Consider the following 14,594-nt stretch of genomic DNA (forward strand, 5'->3'; position numbering starts at 1 on the left):
GTATCAGATCAAATGTCAGCCCATTAGTCTGGAGAATCTGTAAGAAATCAGGAAGGCTATAAGATTTAAGAGTCCTGTGTTGACAATTCCCTTCAGAAGCAACAGGATTATTTTGGTATCTAATCCTTCACTAACTTTCAGTTAATGAAAGCTCTTGTGCCTCTTTCAGGACAGGATTTTAAAGAATAAGTCCAGTTCTGCTTGAGCAGATGCATTTGTACATTGCTGTGCTATACTGATGAAAAGTAACACGAAGGAATGGTAACAATGTATATTCTTCAATTTAAAACTACAATGTGGAACATACATTTAAAAAAATGAGGTTAGGGCTGAGTGGATTAGGCTATATCTAGCCTATGCAACTTTCTTGTATCTATATTCACAAGTTTATTTTGTCCCCTTTAAAATCACTAATTTGCAATTTTGAAAACCTGAATAAAATTACCATTATTTTAGATTTTGTTTTTCAACAAATGCACATTTTTAGGCAAACTGCCAAGTATTCAGCTATATCTATAACTTTGAGGGATGAAAACCACCCTTTGGATCAGTTCATAATTGTCAGGCAAAACACACTCCATGTGTTCCTTTAGTTCTTGAACCCTGCCTTATTTCTTTGGATATTGGTTGATATATTTCCTATAGGCATATCTGGATTATAAAAAAAATATTCAGATGGAAGAAAAGAAATAAGATATATGTGGGTTCATTTTCACCCTATTTTCCTCAATGAATTCTCATCTTTGCATACTTAGCAAATGCATGCTTAAACCTCCGAAAGAAAGAAAGACAATCTAAACCTTGAGTATTGCCTTCCTTTGAAACCATGATGATTTGACGCAACAATGCAATGTAAAAAATCAGTATACTGCTATTAACACCTTAAACAACTTCCTGCAGTAAGTGACATATTGCAACCTTCCAAGATGGATTTGAATAATTGTCAAAAAGGGGTTTAATTGCTACCATTATACTGGCTAAGTATCACATTGGCAAGTTTAAATTTTAGTCCCCCTTCCCAAATGGGGCACATATCAGATCTCATATGTGGTGGTAACATGGCAAACATAACAGTTTCTGTAGCCATTAGGATCGACATCACTGCTTCTTAAAATGTGGGTCCTGACCCCAAATGGGGTCACCTTGGCTAAATATTGTGGGCCTGAAAAAATTGGCAAAAGTAAAAAAATTCTGAACATCACCTAGTGGCTGTTGTAGGCATTTACACAAATCAGTTGTGCAGTCTTTTAAACTGGATTCTGCAAAAGATGCTTCAGCTGTACTTCATAAAAAGGAAAATCAGCCTGTTTAGCAAATCTTAGAAATGCTGATTTGTAAACAGTAAATGTTTGATTTTTATACCTATTTTATATACCAATATATTCAGAGTCACATAAAAATTTCTCGAGCCAAAAGGGGTCCAGAGTGGAAAAGTTCAAGAAAATTTCATTTATGTGACCCTGAGCATGCTAATTGGCATGAAATTTGCTTGAAAGTTGTTGTTCTTGTTGAAAAATCTAGGACGTTTTAAACATATCTGGTTGAATTAATGGAGTGTGTTCTTCTTTTATTTAATTTTACTTAAATTTACATAAGTGAATAGGAGTACAGTTTGGTTTTATTTAATTTAGCTTTATAGCTGTAGTCTTAATTTACAGCTCCATTCCTTCTCATGACAAGCAACATGGCTACTGTAATATACCTACCAGGTTTCATAATTTTTCATCCAGGAAATTATATTCCTTATTAAATGCAATGCACACAGCGCACTGTGTTTTATATGTACTCTTTATTCTCTGTTGCTGGGATGTTTATGTGCTGTATTCACTATTTGTCATATCCATAGAGGTAAACAAATCTTTTGGGTTTACAGCACAATGAACCATTTTGTACTTCAAAGTTTTGCACAGACGGTCTCGAGTGTTTTTACTTGTTTAACTGGGCTACTTTCAGTCTGTTGCCATTCTTTTTGTCATACTTTCAGTATATTCCTGTAACTGGGAGGGGTGCCCGCCTCCAGCACCACAGTAATTACACAATTGCCATACAAATATCTTTTTTCTTGGCGTTTTGATGAAACTAAGTTTGTATTTGCACACTGGTGTCTTTATGCTTCTATTTCAATATGTGATTGGAGCCAAATTCTAACTCGAAGGTGTTTTTTGTTTTTATTTTTTGGTGGAGGGACTTGATTTCACTGGAATTATATTTTATTTAAGAGCCAATGTGGTGGTGTGATTTTAGTACTGAACTAGGACTCAAAGAGACCAAGTTTTGAATCACTGCTTAAGCCATGGAACACAAATGACCTCTTCACACAGGGCTAAAATCGGCGGCATGTGCTAATTTAGCCCAGGTCACACACAGAGCCCACCAGCTCCCATCAAATGATGCTGGCGGGATTCCATGGATGAAGGAGGGTGGAGCTGGCACATGCCACTACAACACCAACATGGGAGGCTTCTCGTGTTGCCAATGGAATCCATGGGGGAAGCCACACATTCCACACTTTCCTCCATGGGATCACTCTTTCCTCAAGCCAGGTGATGTGACGTGTGCAGCACTGGATTCCTCACACCCCAGGATGATGCGAGATGATGTGAGATGACTCCGGTGGCCATGTGACAAGGTTGTTAATCAATGGCAAACCCCATGCCACCCCAAATCTTGCCAAAATGACTGTGGGTTATCTTTTTCCTTAAGTCACCAGAAATTGGAAATGACTTGAAGGCTTACAAAACAATAGATACTTTACTACCTATGAAGAAAATAGGACTCACACTTTCTACCAAAGCGGAGAAGTATACACAGTTATTTCAGCTAATACCTGGAATCACCCACCACAGATACTTGTGAATGAAACGGGGAATGCTTAGAGTGAAGAAAACTCTTTCCTTTTATTACTATAAGTATATCTAAACTTTATCCAGAGATATATAACTCAGGAACTAGCTAGTGTATTGTTGACACAAAAGCAATATATCATATTTGCTGATCTGAGTCTCCTTGTGGGGAGAAAAAGTGGAGTATAAATAAACATAATCATAACAATAATAATATTCAGTTATATCAAACCCTCATAAAATCATTGCAAGAACAGTGGCCATTATGGGGAAAAAACAATTTGCTTTTTGTATACCATCTGCTGTTGAGAGGAAGGAACTAATTTTTCATCACTCCTTGCAGAATCAGACCTTTTGATTTCTATGGAGCATTTGTTCTTTTTTTAATCACCAATCTGGAATCCAAGAAACACAATCTTGCACAGAATTTATAACCACTGTTCCATTTTCTTCCCTCAAATGATGTCCAAAGAAAAACACATGCACCTTCCTTGTACAAAGATACTGTGAGGCATTCCTTCTAAAACCTCCCTAATGAGTATCCTCTTTTTCTGCTGGCAGTAGTGATTTATCTACTGCTTCAGACTTCACTTAGACTAAGATAAAGAGAGGACATGAAGTGCAGGTATGTAATCTTCCTTTTATCTCTTCTTCAATATTGCAGGAATTCTACTTTAAATGTGGAGCACACCCAACCTCTGACAGTGAGACATCTGTGGCACTGAACCTCATTACAACAAATACTCGGGACATCTCATGTATAACCTGTACAGATGTTAGGTAAGTCAGTTTGAAGAATGCCAGGCATACTTGGCTAGGCAAAAGTGCTGCATTTTTCAAGCATTTGTTTTTATTCCTCACATTCATCCTCCCTTTTCATTACTTTGATATTATGATGTGTGATTTTTTTTAAAAAAAGAATTTTTTTACATTTTTATAGTGGAAGTAACATTGTAGCTTCTGTCGCCGACCATGGAACCAGTGCTAAATTAATACTTGTAATTCAATTGATTCTACTCTAGTAGGAACAAGTATTGGATTTTAGGAAATTTTGTTAATTTATTTCCCAACATATTTAAAAATACCAATCAGGATGCTGTAAGACCAGTGTTTCTCAATATTTGGTCCATCATATATTTTATTCTTTCACTCCCCTTAAGTACCAGGCACTATTGCCATTGTTAAGAATTCTGGAAAAGGAAGTCCCAAATATCTGGAGAGCCACACTTTGAGATCCACTGCTTTAGGCATTTCTGTATATGTTAGTACTTTTAGGTCCAAGGCTGTGAGAAAAAATACTCACAGAGACATTTAGACTATGTTTGCATACACAGGATGAGTCTCCCTTATCCAAAATGCTTGGGACCAGAGGGTTTACAGACTTCATTTCATTTTCTGGATTTTGGAATACTTGTATTTGTATATACATAGGGTTTTTTTTCTGTGTCAGGAGCAACTTGAGAAACTGGAAGTTGCTTCTGGTATGAGAGAATTGGCCATCTGCAAGGATGTTTTTGATGTTTTACCATCCTTGTGAGAGGCTTCTCTCATGTTGATGTTCATCATGGGATTGGGGAATTAGGGACTGCTTGGGCCTGAGCTAAGATCAGAAGAGAGGGCTGAACTGTTTCAGAAAGATTCACAAGGCCACATTCCTGGGAAAGACCTTTTACCACTTTTCTCAGGGAAAGCTTTCTGAAAATGATGCTGAGATTGATTTGCCAGGTGCAGGAGTTAATGAAGGAGAGGATAGTGAAACAGAAAGCAAAGTTTTGGACAGAAAGCAAAGTTTTAATAAAGAGAGGCAGAGTTTTCAGAATCTGAGGCAATCACATCATTTACAGGAAAAGAAAGATAGCAAACCATTATCTATTGGAAAGTCAAGAAGAATGCTTTCCTTTTAGTTCTGGAAAAGGTTTATAATGATTCATGGGAGTGACTTGCCTCAGTCAAGGCAACACTGTTATTTTATCACAATCCTGCTTTCAAGTGCTCTGAGTTTCATGTACCAATTTTTTTGTGCCAAACTTAAGTTTTGCCTATGGGATTTCCTGCTGTTTTGTTTCATGGTTTTAAATGCCTTGCTTTGTGGATTTCAGTGTACCAATGAATCTTGATTTCCTTTGAAACTTATGGACTATCTTGGATTTTGGACTTTTTCTGTTTTTCTAGTTTTAACTGCTTTACCTACATATATTCTACAATAAACTGTTTGCTGATTTTACCAAGCTTGTGTGGTGCTTAAGGTCAGAGGTGTTCCTGCTCTGGTGTATGATACAGGGCTCCTTGGAAACAATTCAGCGGGTGCTACATGTATGACTGCCCTCCTTTCACCAATGGTAGAAATGGACAACTAACATAATAAAGTTTGTTTTTGGAGTATTTGGGATTTTGGATTTCTGGATAAGAAAGAGTCAACCTGTAATAATGAGTCAAGATTTGTGGCTTCTTATAGTTTAACATTTCAAAATTGTACATGTAATTCAAGGTCCTTCCACACAGGCAATTAATCTAGATCGGAATGTGGATTATGGAGATTTGGTTCGCTCCAGAATGCCTACATGTTGTTAGCAGTTTGGTTGGTAAATGAATATTAAGATATCAGATTCATATATCACACTAAGCTACCCTTTTCTGATTTCTTTATCCACTCATATAGGAACGAGGAACAAGTGTGCTGCATGTACCAGCATATTTCCATTTACAGTAAATCTGGATAATCTAGGACCCCTCAGTTACTTTGCATATTTACAGTATTGTTGTTCAGTATAAACAATTGCTTGGCTATTTGTAAAAAAAAAATCATTAAGCAAATGTTGTTGATGCAAAATACTATAGTTGATATGCTGTGTTTTTCAAATGAAAAGTAATGTAGCATATTGGAAGCCTATCAAATCACTGTATAGCAATGTGTCATGCACTCTAATTTAAAGATAACTGGCAATAAGAAGGGAAATATGAAGGATCTTGAAATTTACCATCAACACTTAATGTCTGGACACAGTACACTGAACAGGAAGACAAGTCACTCTGGCTTGGTCTGTTATGTTGGGGTGCAAATTATCACAATTGCATGCATTTCCACAGGGCATACATTCACAGGGCATACATTCGAAGACTCCCAGTGGATACATGAAAACAGGGATAAAAATTAATCCTATCATTTGACTGTACCTGGTCTGGATGCATACTATAGAACTGGAAGACATAGAGATGCTGAGAAAAACTTCCAGTGGCTGGGGAAATATTTTCCTTACATGGGTAGGTGAAGCCGTAGATCAAATCCATGTATATTATATATTTATATTTTAAAATTATTATCCACAAATTGATTAAAAATCATTTTCTTTTTATTTCTTATCATTTAGTGATGCAGATGATTGAATCTAGTGTTCTGTAAAAGCCTACCATGCTAATGCCATTCAACTGACATTGTCCATCATCTGTATTATGGTCATGATAATATAGATGCACCCTAGTGCTTAGCTGTAAAGACATATTTACTTGTAAATCCATTATATTCTGTCCTTTAGCCTCAAAAAGAGCCTTTAAGGCAGCTTAGAATTAGAATTAAAAAAAAAATACCGATACCACCTTTCTCCAAAAAAATGGAACTAAAATGAGCATGCAATGAAACAAAGTACACTGAAAATGCAAAACCTATGAACATAAAAGATCAAAAAGATTATTTAAAACATACCAATAAAAGAGAACAGCATCTGATTAAAGCTGACTTCTTCAGCAAATGAAGTAAATAGCCAAAGGGCAACATGAATGAAAAGTCTTTGCCTGCTAGTAGAAAGACAATGAGGGGCAACAGGAGGCAGCCTACATTTCCTAGGGTAGAGAGTCTCTAAGTCTAGTAACCCCACACCCTCACTATCTTCTTTCATGTTCCCACTCTAAATGTGTCTCAGTAGGTAGCAGGACTGAGAGAAAGATCTTGAAGATCTTAAAACACAAGCTTATATGTGGGAATATAATCCATCAAATTTCCTGGAGCCAAATTGGGTTAGACTTCATAACCAGCAGTTTGAATTGTGCCCCAAAGCAGCAGATCAACAGCCACTGAAGCTGCCATAACAAGGGATTTGCATATTCTCCTGTAACCAGCTCCAGTCTGCTGGCTGGCTTCATCGTGTTTCTGAGGATTTCTCAAAGCCAGCCCCTCATAGAACATTGTACATTGGTCCAAATAGTATATAATTAAGACATGTGTCACCGAAGCTAGATGAGACAGAACAAGAAATATTTGGAGTTGTTGAGATATGCTCTGAGCTAAAGCATTCCTTGGCCACCCTCACATTAAAAAAGAGATGTGAACACTTTAAAACAATGTATAAAACTATTCATTAATAACAGTGTTCTTTAATGGCATGAAAACCATTATGTGCCAGGAGCAAGACTAGGGAGCCAAAGAGGGAACACGTGTGCGGGTCTATAGGCATATGATTGCTCCTGGCACATATGATGAACAGAAATCTAGCTGAGAACTTCTTTGTGTAAAAAAGATTCATTTTATCACGTGTATGCATGTGCTTTTTTATCTCTCTACAAGATTTTTATATGCTGTACTTACTAAGTGATTGACTACTATGTGGGGATAATGTCTTTGCTGTAAGTCTTCTGATATGGATATGTGAAGAAGATCCTAGATTACTGCCTGATGCAGGTGATTGATTTGACTGCAGAATGAAATTGCACAGCTAACAAATCATTGTATAACATTTCCTTGTGCGAGTGCTCAGGGGAGCCATTTAAAAAGTAGGATGATGTTGGATATTCTCTTTCAGTATTGTGTTCAACACAGCATTAAATACAGCACAACAAATTGCTTTGAAGGAGGAATGCTGTCTCTTTTCAGCTCATCCTGAACATTAACACTGGATGCTACTCAACATTTTTAATACTCTGTCTTCCTCCTTTTCCCCTTCACTGTTTTCAACCGCTATAACCCACACTGCCATTGAACACAACTGATTGTGACTGCTCACATTGTGTTTGCAACTCCTCAAAGTCTGAGAAATAGCATTATGGCATCATGAGAAAATCAGCATAGTGTGGACTATAGAGCAAAGGAGGAGGAAGACACTAGAATAAGAGACATGAAAGATAACCAAAGTAGCAGGTGTTGTTCATTGTCAGCTGCCAAAGCCATCATACAATGAAGTAAGTTGCTTAATTTACAGCTATTTTCAAAAAGGGATCTGTTAAGAGAACTACTTTGTTTGTTTTTTTTACCTTCAATAAGGCAAAGTAAAATATAATGTAAGAATGGTGTTCAACCTGAGGAATATGGATCAGATGAGGTAATAGGGGAAATGCAACCCAAAACAAGTAAAGAAGTATCCAGGAATACCAGACTACTCTAAATAAATTCAAGTCTCCTGGTCCAGATGATCTTCATCCAAGAGTATTGAAGGAACTAGTAGAAGTAATTTCAGAATAACTGCCAATAATCTTTGAGAATTCTTGGAGAAATGGAAAAGTCCCAGCAGACTGGAGAAGGGAAAATGTTGTCCTTATTTTCAAGGGCAAAAAAGAGGACACAATTACCATCCAGTCAGGCTGACATCAATGCCAGGCAAGATTCTGGAGCAGATAATTAAGGAGGCAATCTGCAATAATTTAGAAAGGAATGTTGTGATTATTAAAGTTAGCATGCATTTTTCAAAAACAAGTCATGCCAGACTAATCTGATCTTTTTCAGTAGAGTTACAAACTTGGTAGATGCAAGGAATGCTATGAATGTAGTATATCTTAATTTCAATAAGGCCTTTGAAAAAGTCGCTTCTTGCAAACAAACTAGTCCAATGCAGGCTAGGCAATGTAACTATTAAGTGGCTCTGTAATTGGTTAAGCGACTGAACCCAAAGAGTGCTTACCACCAATTTGCAAGAAGGGATTTCATCCTGGAAGGAAGTGACTAGTGGAGTGTTGCAGCATTTGGTCCTGGGCCCAGTACTGTTCAACATCTTTATTAATGACTTGGATGAAGGTTTAAATGGCATGCTTATCATGTTTGCAGATGACACCAAATTAGGAAGAATAGCTAATGCTCCAGAGGACAGGATCGGAATTACAAATGTCCTTAACAGATTAGAGAGATGGACCAAAATTAACAAAATGAATCTCAACAAGGACAAATGTAAGATGCTACACTTAGGCAGAAAAAAATGAAATGCAAAGATACAGAATGAGTGATCCCTGGTTCAACGACAGTTCATGTGAGAAAGGGCTTGGAATCTTCATGGACAACAAGTTGAACATGAGACAACAGTGAGATGCAGCAGCTAAAAAAGACAATGGAATTTTGGGCTGCATCAAAAGGAATATAATGTCTATACTGAGGGACGTCATGGTGTCTCTCTATTCAGCTTTGGTTAGACCTCAACTGGAATACTGTGTCCAATTCTGGGCACCTCAGTTTAAAAGAGATAGTGACAAGCTGGGAGGTGTCCAGAACAAAGCAACTAAAATGATCAAAGGTCTGGAGATGTCAAGGACGCTGATTCAGTAACTTGACAGCATAGGCAGTCAGACACAAAAAGAGTCTCTTTAATCTTTAAAGCAACAGGGAATACTGAGACCAGTCTAAGTTCAATACGCAGGCAGCTCACAAACACATCCAAAAGCAGTCCAAGGTCATACACGAAAGGCAGTCAAAACACAGTAGCAGGCAAAATGTTCATCCAAGTATTCAGTCTGAGGTCAAAACACAGCTCACCAAAACTCTATATAGCGTGATTCAGATTCAAGAATCCAAATCATTGACTGACAGCATCCAATATAAAAATTGCTTCCAGCAATGTTCTGTTCTCAGCATCCTTCCTTTGTTCTGTCTGTCTAACCACTCAACAGCTGGTCTTCCTTCTGTTGAGACAACCTCTTTAACCGGCACAACTGGATCAAGTCTACTCCCATCTGCAGCCGAGTGGAGTATGTCAACTCTTTATTCTGCTCTAACTTACTAGCCCACTCAGAAAGCTGCTCCTGCATAGTAGCATCGTTTTCAAGCAGGTTCAACTGTTCTTCCACTATAGGCCCTTCTTCAGCTACAGGCTCTCCTTCAGCCCTTCCTCCTCCTCCTCCTCCTCTTCCTGACTCATGGTTCTGACAGAAGACCATGCCCTATGAGGAATATCTTAAAGAGTGGGTATGTTTAGCCTGCAGAAGAGAAGGTTGAGAGGAGACATGTTAGCCATGTATAGGCCTGGGTAACAACGGAAAAATTTGTTTCTAAAATCGATTTGTATTTGGGGGTTTTTTTTGTTTCGATATTTAAAATAATTACAAAATTTTCCTTTTAAAAAGTTCGATATTTACGAAATTTCGTAAATGTGAAAAAAATTACAAAACATTAACAAATCGATTTCCAAAACAATAACGAATCGATTCGTTAATGGCGGACGCGACCGCGAAATACGCTAAAAAACCTCCAAAAATTTCTGAAGCTTCCCTCTCCCTCTGTTGTTGACTGTTGGTGTGATGTTATAATTTTTTTTCACTAATTAAACAAAAAACTTGCCCCAGACATGCGGAAATAATAACGAAACGACCTCAGAACAATAACGAAACGAATACAATAACGAAATATGAAGCATTTACAAAACGTGTTTAAAAATTCGTTTTTTAAAAAAATTGCTCCAGAATGGTTCGTTATCGTTTTGTAATTGGAAAAATTAACGAATTATTAACGAATTACGAATTAACGAAACGAAACCGCCCAGCCCTAATAGATATGTGAAAGGAGGAGGAAGCAGGCTTGTTTTCTGCTGCCCTGAAAACTAGGGCTCAGAGCAATGCATTCACATTACAGGAGAGGAGATTCCACCAGAACATTAGGAAGAACTTCCTGACTGTAAGATCTGTTCAGCAGCGAAACTCTCTGCCTCGGAGTGTAGTGAAATCTCCTTCCTTGGAAGCTTTTAAACAGAAGCTAGATGGCCATCTGTCAGGGGTACATCTATTGTGCTTTTCCTCCATGGCAGGACTAGATGGCCTATGTGGTCTCTTCCAACTCTACTGTTCTGTGTTTCTATGATTGCTGTTTTTACTCACAGTCTCAAAATGCATCTCTTCTCCATCTTTCCTCTAATATTTGAGATGCTTCCAATGTAACATATTGATGTCAGACTTGAATGGATACCAGAAATAATTGAGGATGGATGGCAATGAAATTGTTTCCCCTCTTTTTCCAGTGGCTTGACAGAAGAGATCTGGTGATGCATCTCCTAACTGGTAACATGCCACAGAATTCTCTATAAATATTTATCATAGCTCAGTGCTACCTGGCTTATATTTTACAAGATTAAAAGGCCTTATGTTAAATAAAAACAATGTTTTCAAAAAAGATCAAGAGAGCAAGTTATAAATCTAGGAGAAGACAGTTCCTCTATGAGGGAAAGCAAAGGAACTTTGCAGAAGAGCATATATACTTTGAAGATAAATAGATGTTATTTTCTCCCCATCTCAGGCTCAACATGATATAGTCCATTAAACTGTTTTCTTAGTGCCTCTGATGCTGCCTTGACTGTCTGCTGACAGTAGTGTGATGTAGAAAATGAGCCTTTCTGATAAAGTTAAGAGATAAGTCAGCTTTGAAAAGAATGGGGGATGTCCATCACTTCACAGATATTTGAGTTATAAAACTGTCATCTGTCTCTTTTACAATTCATCTCTCAGCACACTATGCTGAATCACTTCAATAGTTTGTGCTATCCATTAGGTCCAAAGTGTCACCTGCAGCCTTTGAGGCTTGTTGCCTTTAAAGTTGCCAATATGTTTCCACTTAAAAAAAAAACCCTGAAAATAACCTCCATTCCACTGCAAAAACTAAAGTTAGCTTGGCCATGTTTATTACGCTTGTTCCAAGTGCCTTTACATAGTATCCTTTTTTTGCTATGTGAAAATTAATGTGAAGTACCACGGATTATCAAAGCAGATTAAAATCCCGAGAAGAAAAGGAAATTATAACCATAGACCTGTTTTTGATGTTAATTTGCCACCATGAGTGGTAGCATGGACGTGGACACCAATGCAGTGATTGGTAACATCGCTGCCAATCCTATGACTATGGGTTCCCCAGCTACACTACCATATAATGCAGTTTGAAACTGCATTATATAGTACAGTGTAGATGGGGCTAAGTTGGTGTACATGGAAATGAAAACTCACTTTGTTTTGGAAGGGGAAATTTATAAAAGAGAGAACCTTCTCTTCCAGTGTCTTAGTTCTTGGATAAGGGTATGTACGACATCACACTATGCCATATTTGGGGGATCCAGACGATCCGTCAGCCGGATTCCCAGAAATAGGAGGGGCAACAAGAGTGGTCAGAGGGGCAACAAGAGTGGTCAATAACGGGACAAGTGGCAGCCGATCTTCGACTATATTCAGCTGCCACATGAGAACAGAAGCTGTGCATATGGGTTTTTCTCCCCCCCCCCCCCCCACACACCATTAGCCTTGCCAAAGCCAATCAGAAGAAGAAAGTGGATCATGTGTCTTTTTGCAAAGCTGGTATATGTACACCCGGGTGACCTCCACCATTTTTCTGTGGCGTGCTGGTGTTTGAGAGAGAGAGATAGTGCTAACTAGCTCCATGTGTTCTCAGTTCCATGGCTGCTTCTTCGTGCTTAGGCATAGCTTTTGGGGAGTTCCAACCTTTTTCTTCTGCATTAAATTTTATTAGTTAATAGCTTTCTTATAGTCCTTCTTTTATTTTAATAGTATTTTTGCTAGGGAGCAGTAGGTGTGCATGTGTGGGTTTGGGGTGTGTGTGTCAGATTTAAAAAGGGTTTTATGCATGTTTGTTTTGTTTTGTTTTGTTTTGGGTTTTTGTTTTTGTTTTTTGTTTTGTTTTGTTTTTCGCTTTAAGTTGACACGAGTGTGGAATAGGTTTAGTAATAGCCTGACTCCTTTGAGTCCTCACAGGGAGAATATTTCCAGACCTGCCTTCTGGCTTTTGTACTTTGTCCTGCACCAGAAGCCTAAGTTCCTCCCCCCAAAAATGAAAAGCCCTTTCTTCTTCTAGTTCACTTCTTTGACTCTCAGACTCTGCTATTCTCAGACCTACCTTATGGCTTGTGTGTGTGTACTCCTAGCTGCCTCCCTCCCTCTCCTTTACCACAAATTTTAAAATTACCCAAAAAAAGCCCTTTCTTCTTGTTAGTTCACCCCTTTGAGTCTCTTTTATTTTTCTTGTGGCTTCTGTGTGTGTTCTGTGCAAACTCCTCCTCACATAAGAAAACTGAGCCTACATTTTATTTGTAGAAACTTTAAAAAATTCCTAAAAATCAGTGTATGACCCAAACATTCTAAAACCTGGGGGGGGGGGGGGGGGGGGAGGGGCTTGCACTGGTGTGACTATTTCCATCTTGATAGCCATAAAATGATGGAAAGAGGAGCCTCGCCATTTTTCCCATTATTGCCAATGGGCCAATCTTCCCAGAGCGAAAACAGAACTTTTGGCTGACAGATCATGAAACGGTATTTTCCCCCTCCCAATTTTGGAAATTTTCTGATAAACGGAATGGGGGCAGGTAAGAAACGGGACTTTTTTGATGAATCGCCTGCCTCTAGTTCCTGAGAAACATGCACGTCAGCTATATGGTGATGGAGATAGATTTCTTTGCCATCTGTCCCATCCATTATGCATCATTTCAGAAAGTATCCAACACTGGATTAATGGACTGTTACGGTACCATAACACTCACACAGGTGTTTAAATACAAATGCCTATTTTCTTGCTTCCTTATATTTGAAACTTATGTATGGGTTCCACACTAAAAATATATTTTTAAAAAATTACAAAAAAGACAGCACTGAACCCAATCAAATTGTTAAATGTAAGCAAAATCTAACACCTTCTGTGATCTCTCAGTCCTTGGGTCAGATCTCAAAATACAAGGCAATGAATATCTCATTTCCCTGCCATCTCAGCTAAAAGCGTTTTGGAATATCCTTTTATAGAGAATATCTTATTCTAACTTGGTGAAAGTTAGGCTAAAGAGAGGAAGATGAAAAAGGGAAAGTTTTCTCTGGCTTAAAAAGACCTCTGCTTTATTTATTTTATTTATTTATTTACTGTACTTGTATACCGCAATTTCTCAGCCTAAATGGCGACTCAATGCGGTTTATTTAAAAGCTTCCAATGTCTCATGTAGCCAAACTGTGGGCTGTGGCCCCCTTTAGAGCCTGGAGAGGCATGTGAGAATGAAAGCTAACTGTGACAATGCACAGTATCTGCAGTTTTCCGAGCCTAAGACTGGATCTTGAATTGCCAGTTCAATGCAGTTCAAACTTCATTATATGGCTTTACGCTCACCACATAATACAGTTCAAACTGCATAATTTGGCAGAGTAGAGCCAACATGAGACAGAGAGCCGTGATTCAAACTACTGGAACACACTGGACTTCTCTCTGCAATTTAACTTGTTTAGCTTTCATAAAGTATCATGGTTTTAGTCCAGCGTTCTTAATTCTATCGAGTCTGAGAAACAGGACAAGATTCTAGTAAACCATAGGAAATAAGAAGTGATAGAGTGATTTGTTGAAAATCTCTTGCAGATCTTCAAAGTTATACAACGGAGAATAATCTGTGTTGTAGTTTGATTTGGATATATTTCAACCTGTCATGTTAGATAATGCTAGCTACTGATCCTTCTTTTCAGCCTTGAGATTTATTGGTAAATATCACGACTGCTTTACTAGTAGCACTGATTTCGTAAACTATTAACTTTTAGTAA

The 14,594-nt window shown here is 38.0% G+C and overlaps 1 protein-coding gene across 2 annotated transcripts in view; it reads left to right on the plus strand.

The window, feature by feature from the left end:
- The window catches only part of PRKN (parkin RBR E3 ubiquitin protein ligase), an 878,318-nt gene that overhangs the window by 452,315 nt on the left and 411,409 nt on the right, over positions 1-14,594 (plus strand). For both annotated transcript variants that reach the window (XM_060753692.2, XM_060753691.2), the window contains one exon: positions 3,508-3,623. In XM_060753692.2, the coding sequence (XP_060609675.2) occupies positions 3,508-3,623 (116 nt within the window). The remainder of the gene's footprint in view (positions 1-3,507; positions 3,624-14,594) is intronic.

The sequence above is a fragment of the Anolis sagrei genome, chromosome 1, assembly GCF_037176765.1.
Source record: "Anolis sagrei isolate rAnoSag1 chromosome 1, rAnoSag1.mat, whole genome shotgun sequence".
Taxonomy (NCBI): Eukaryota; Metazoa; Chordata; class Lepidosauria; order Squamata; family Dactyloidae; genus Anolis; species Anolis sagrei.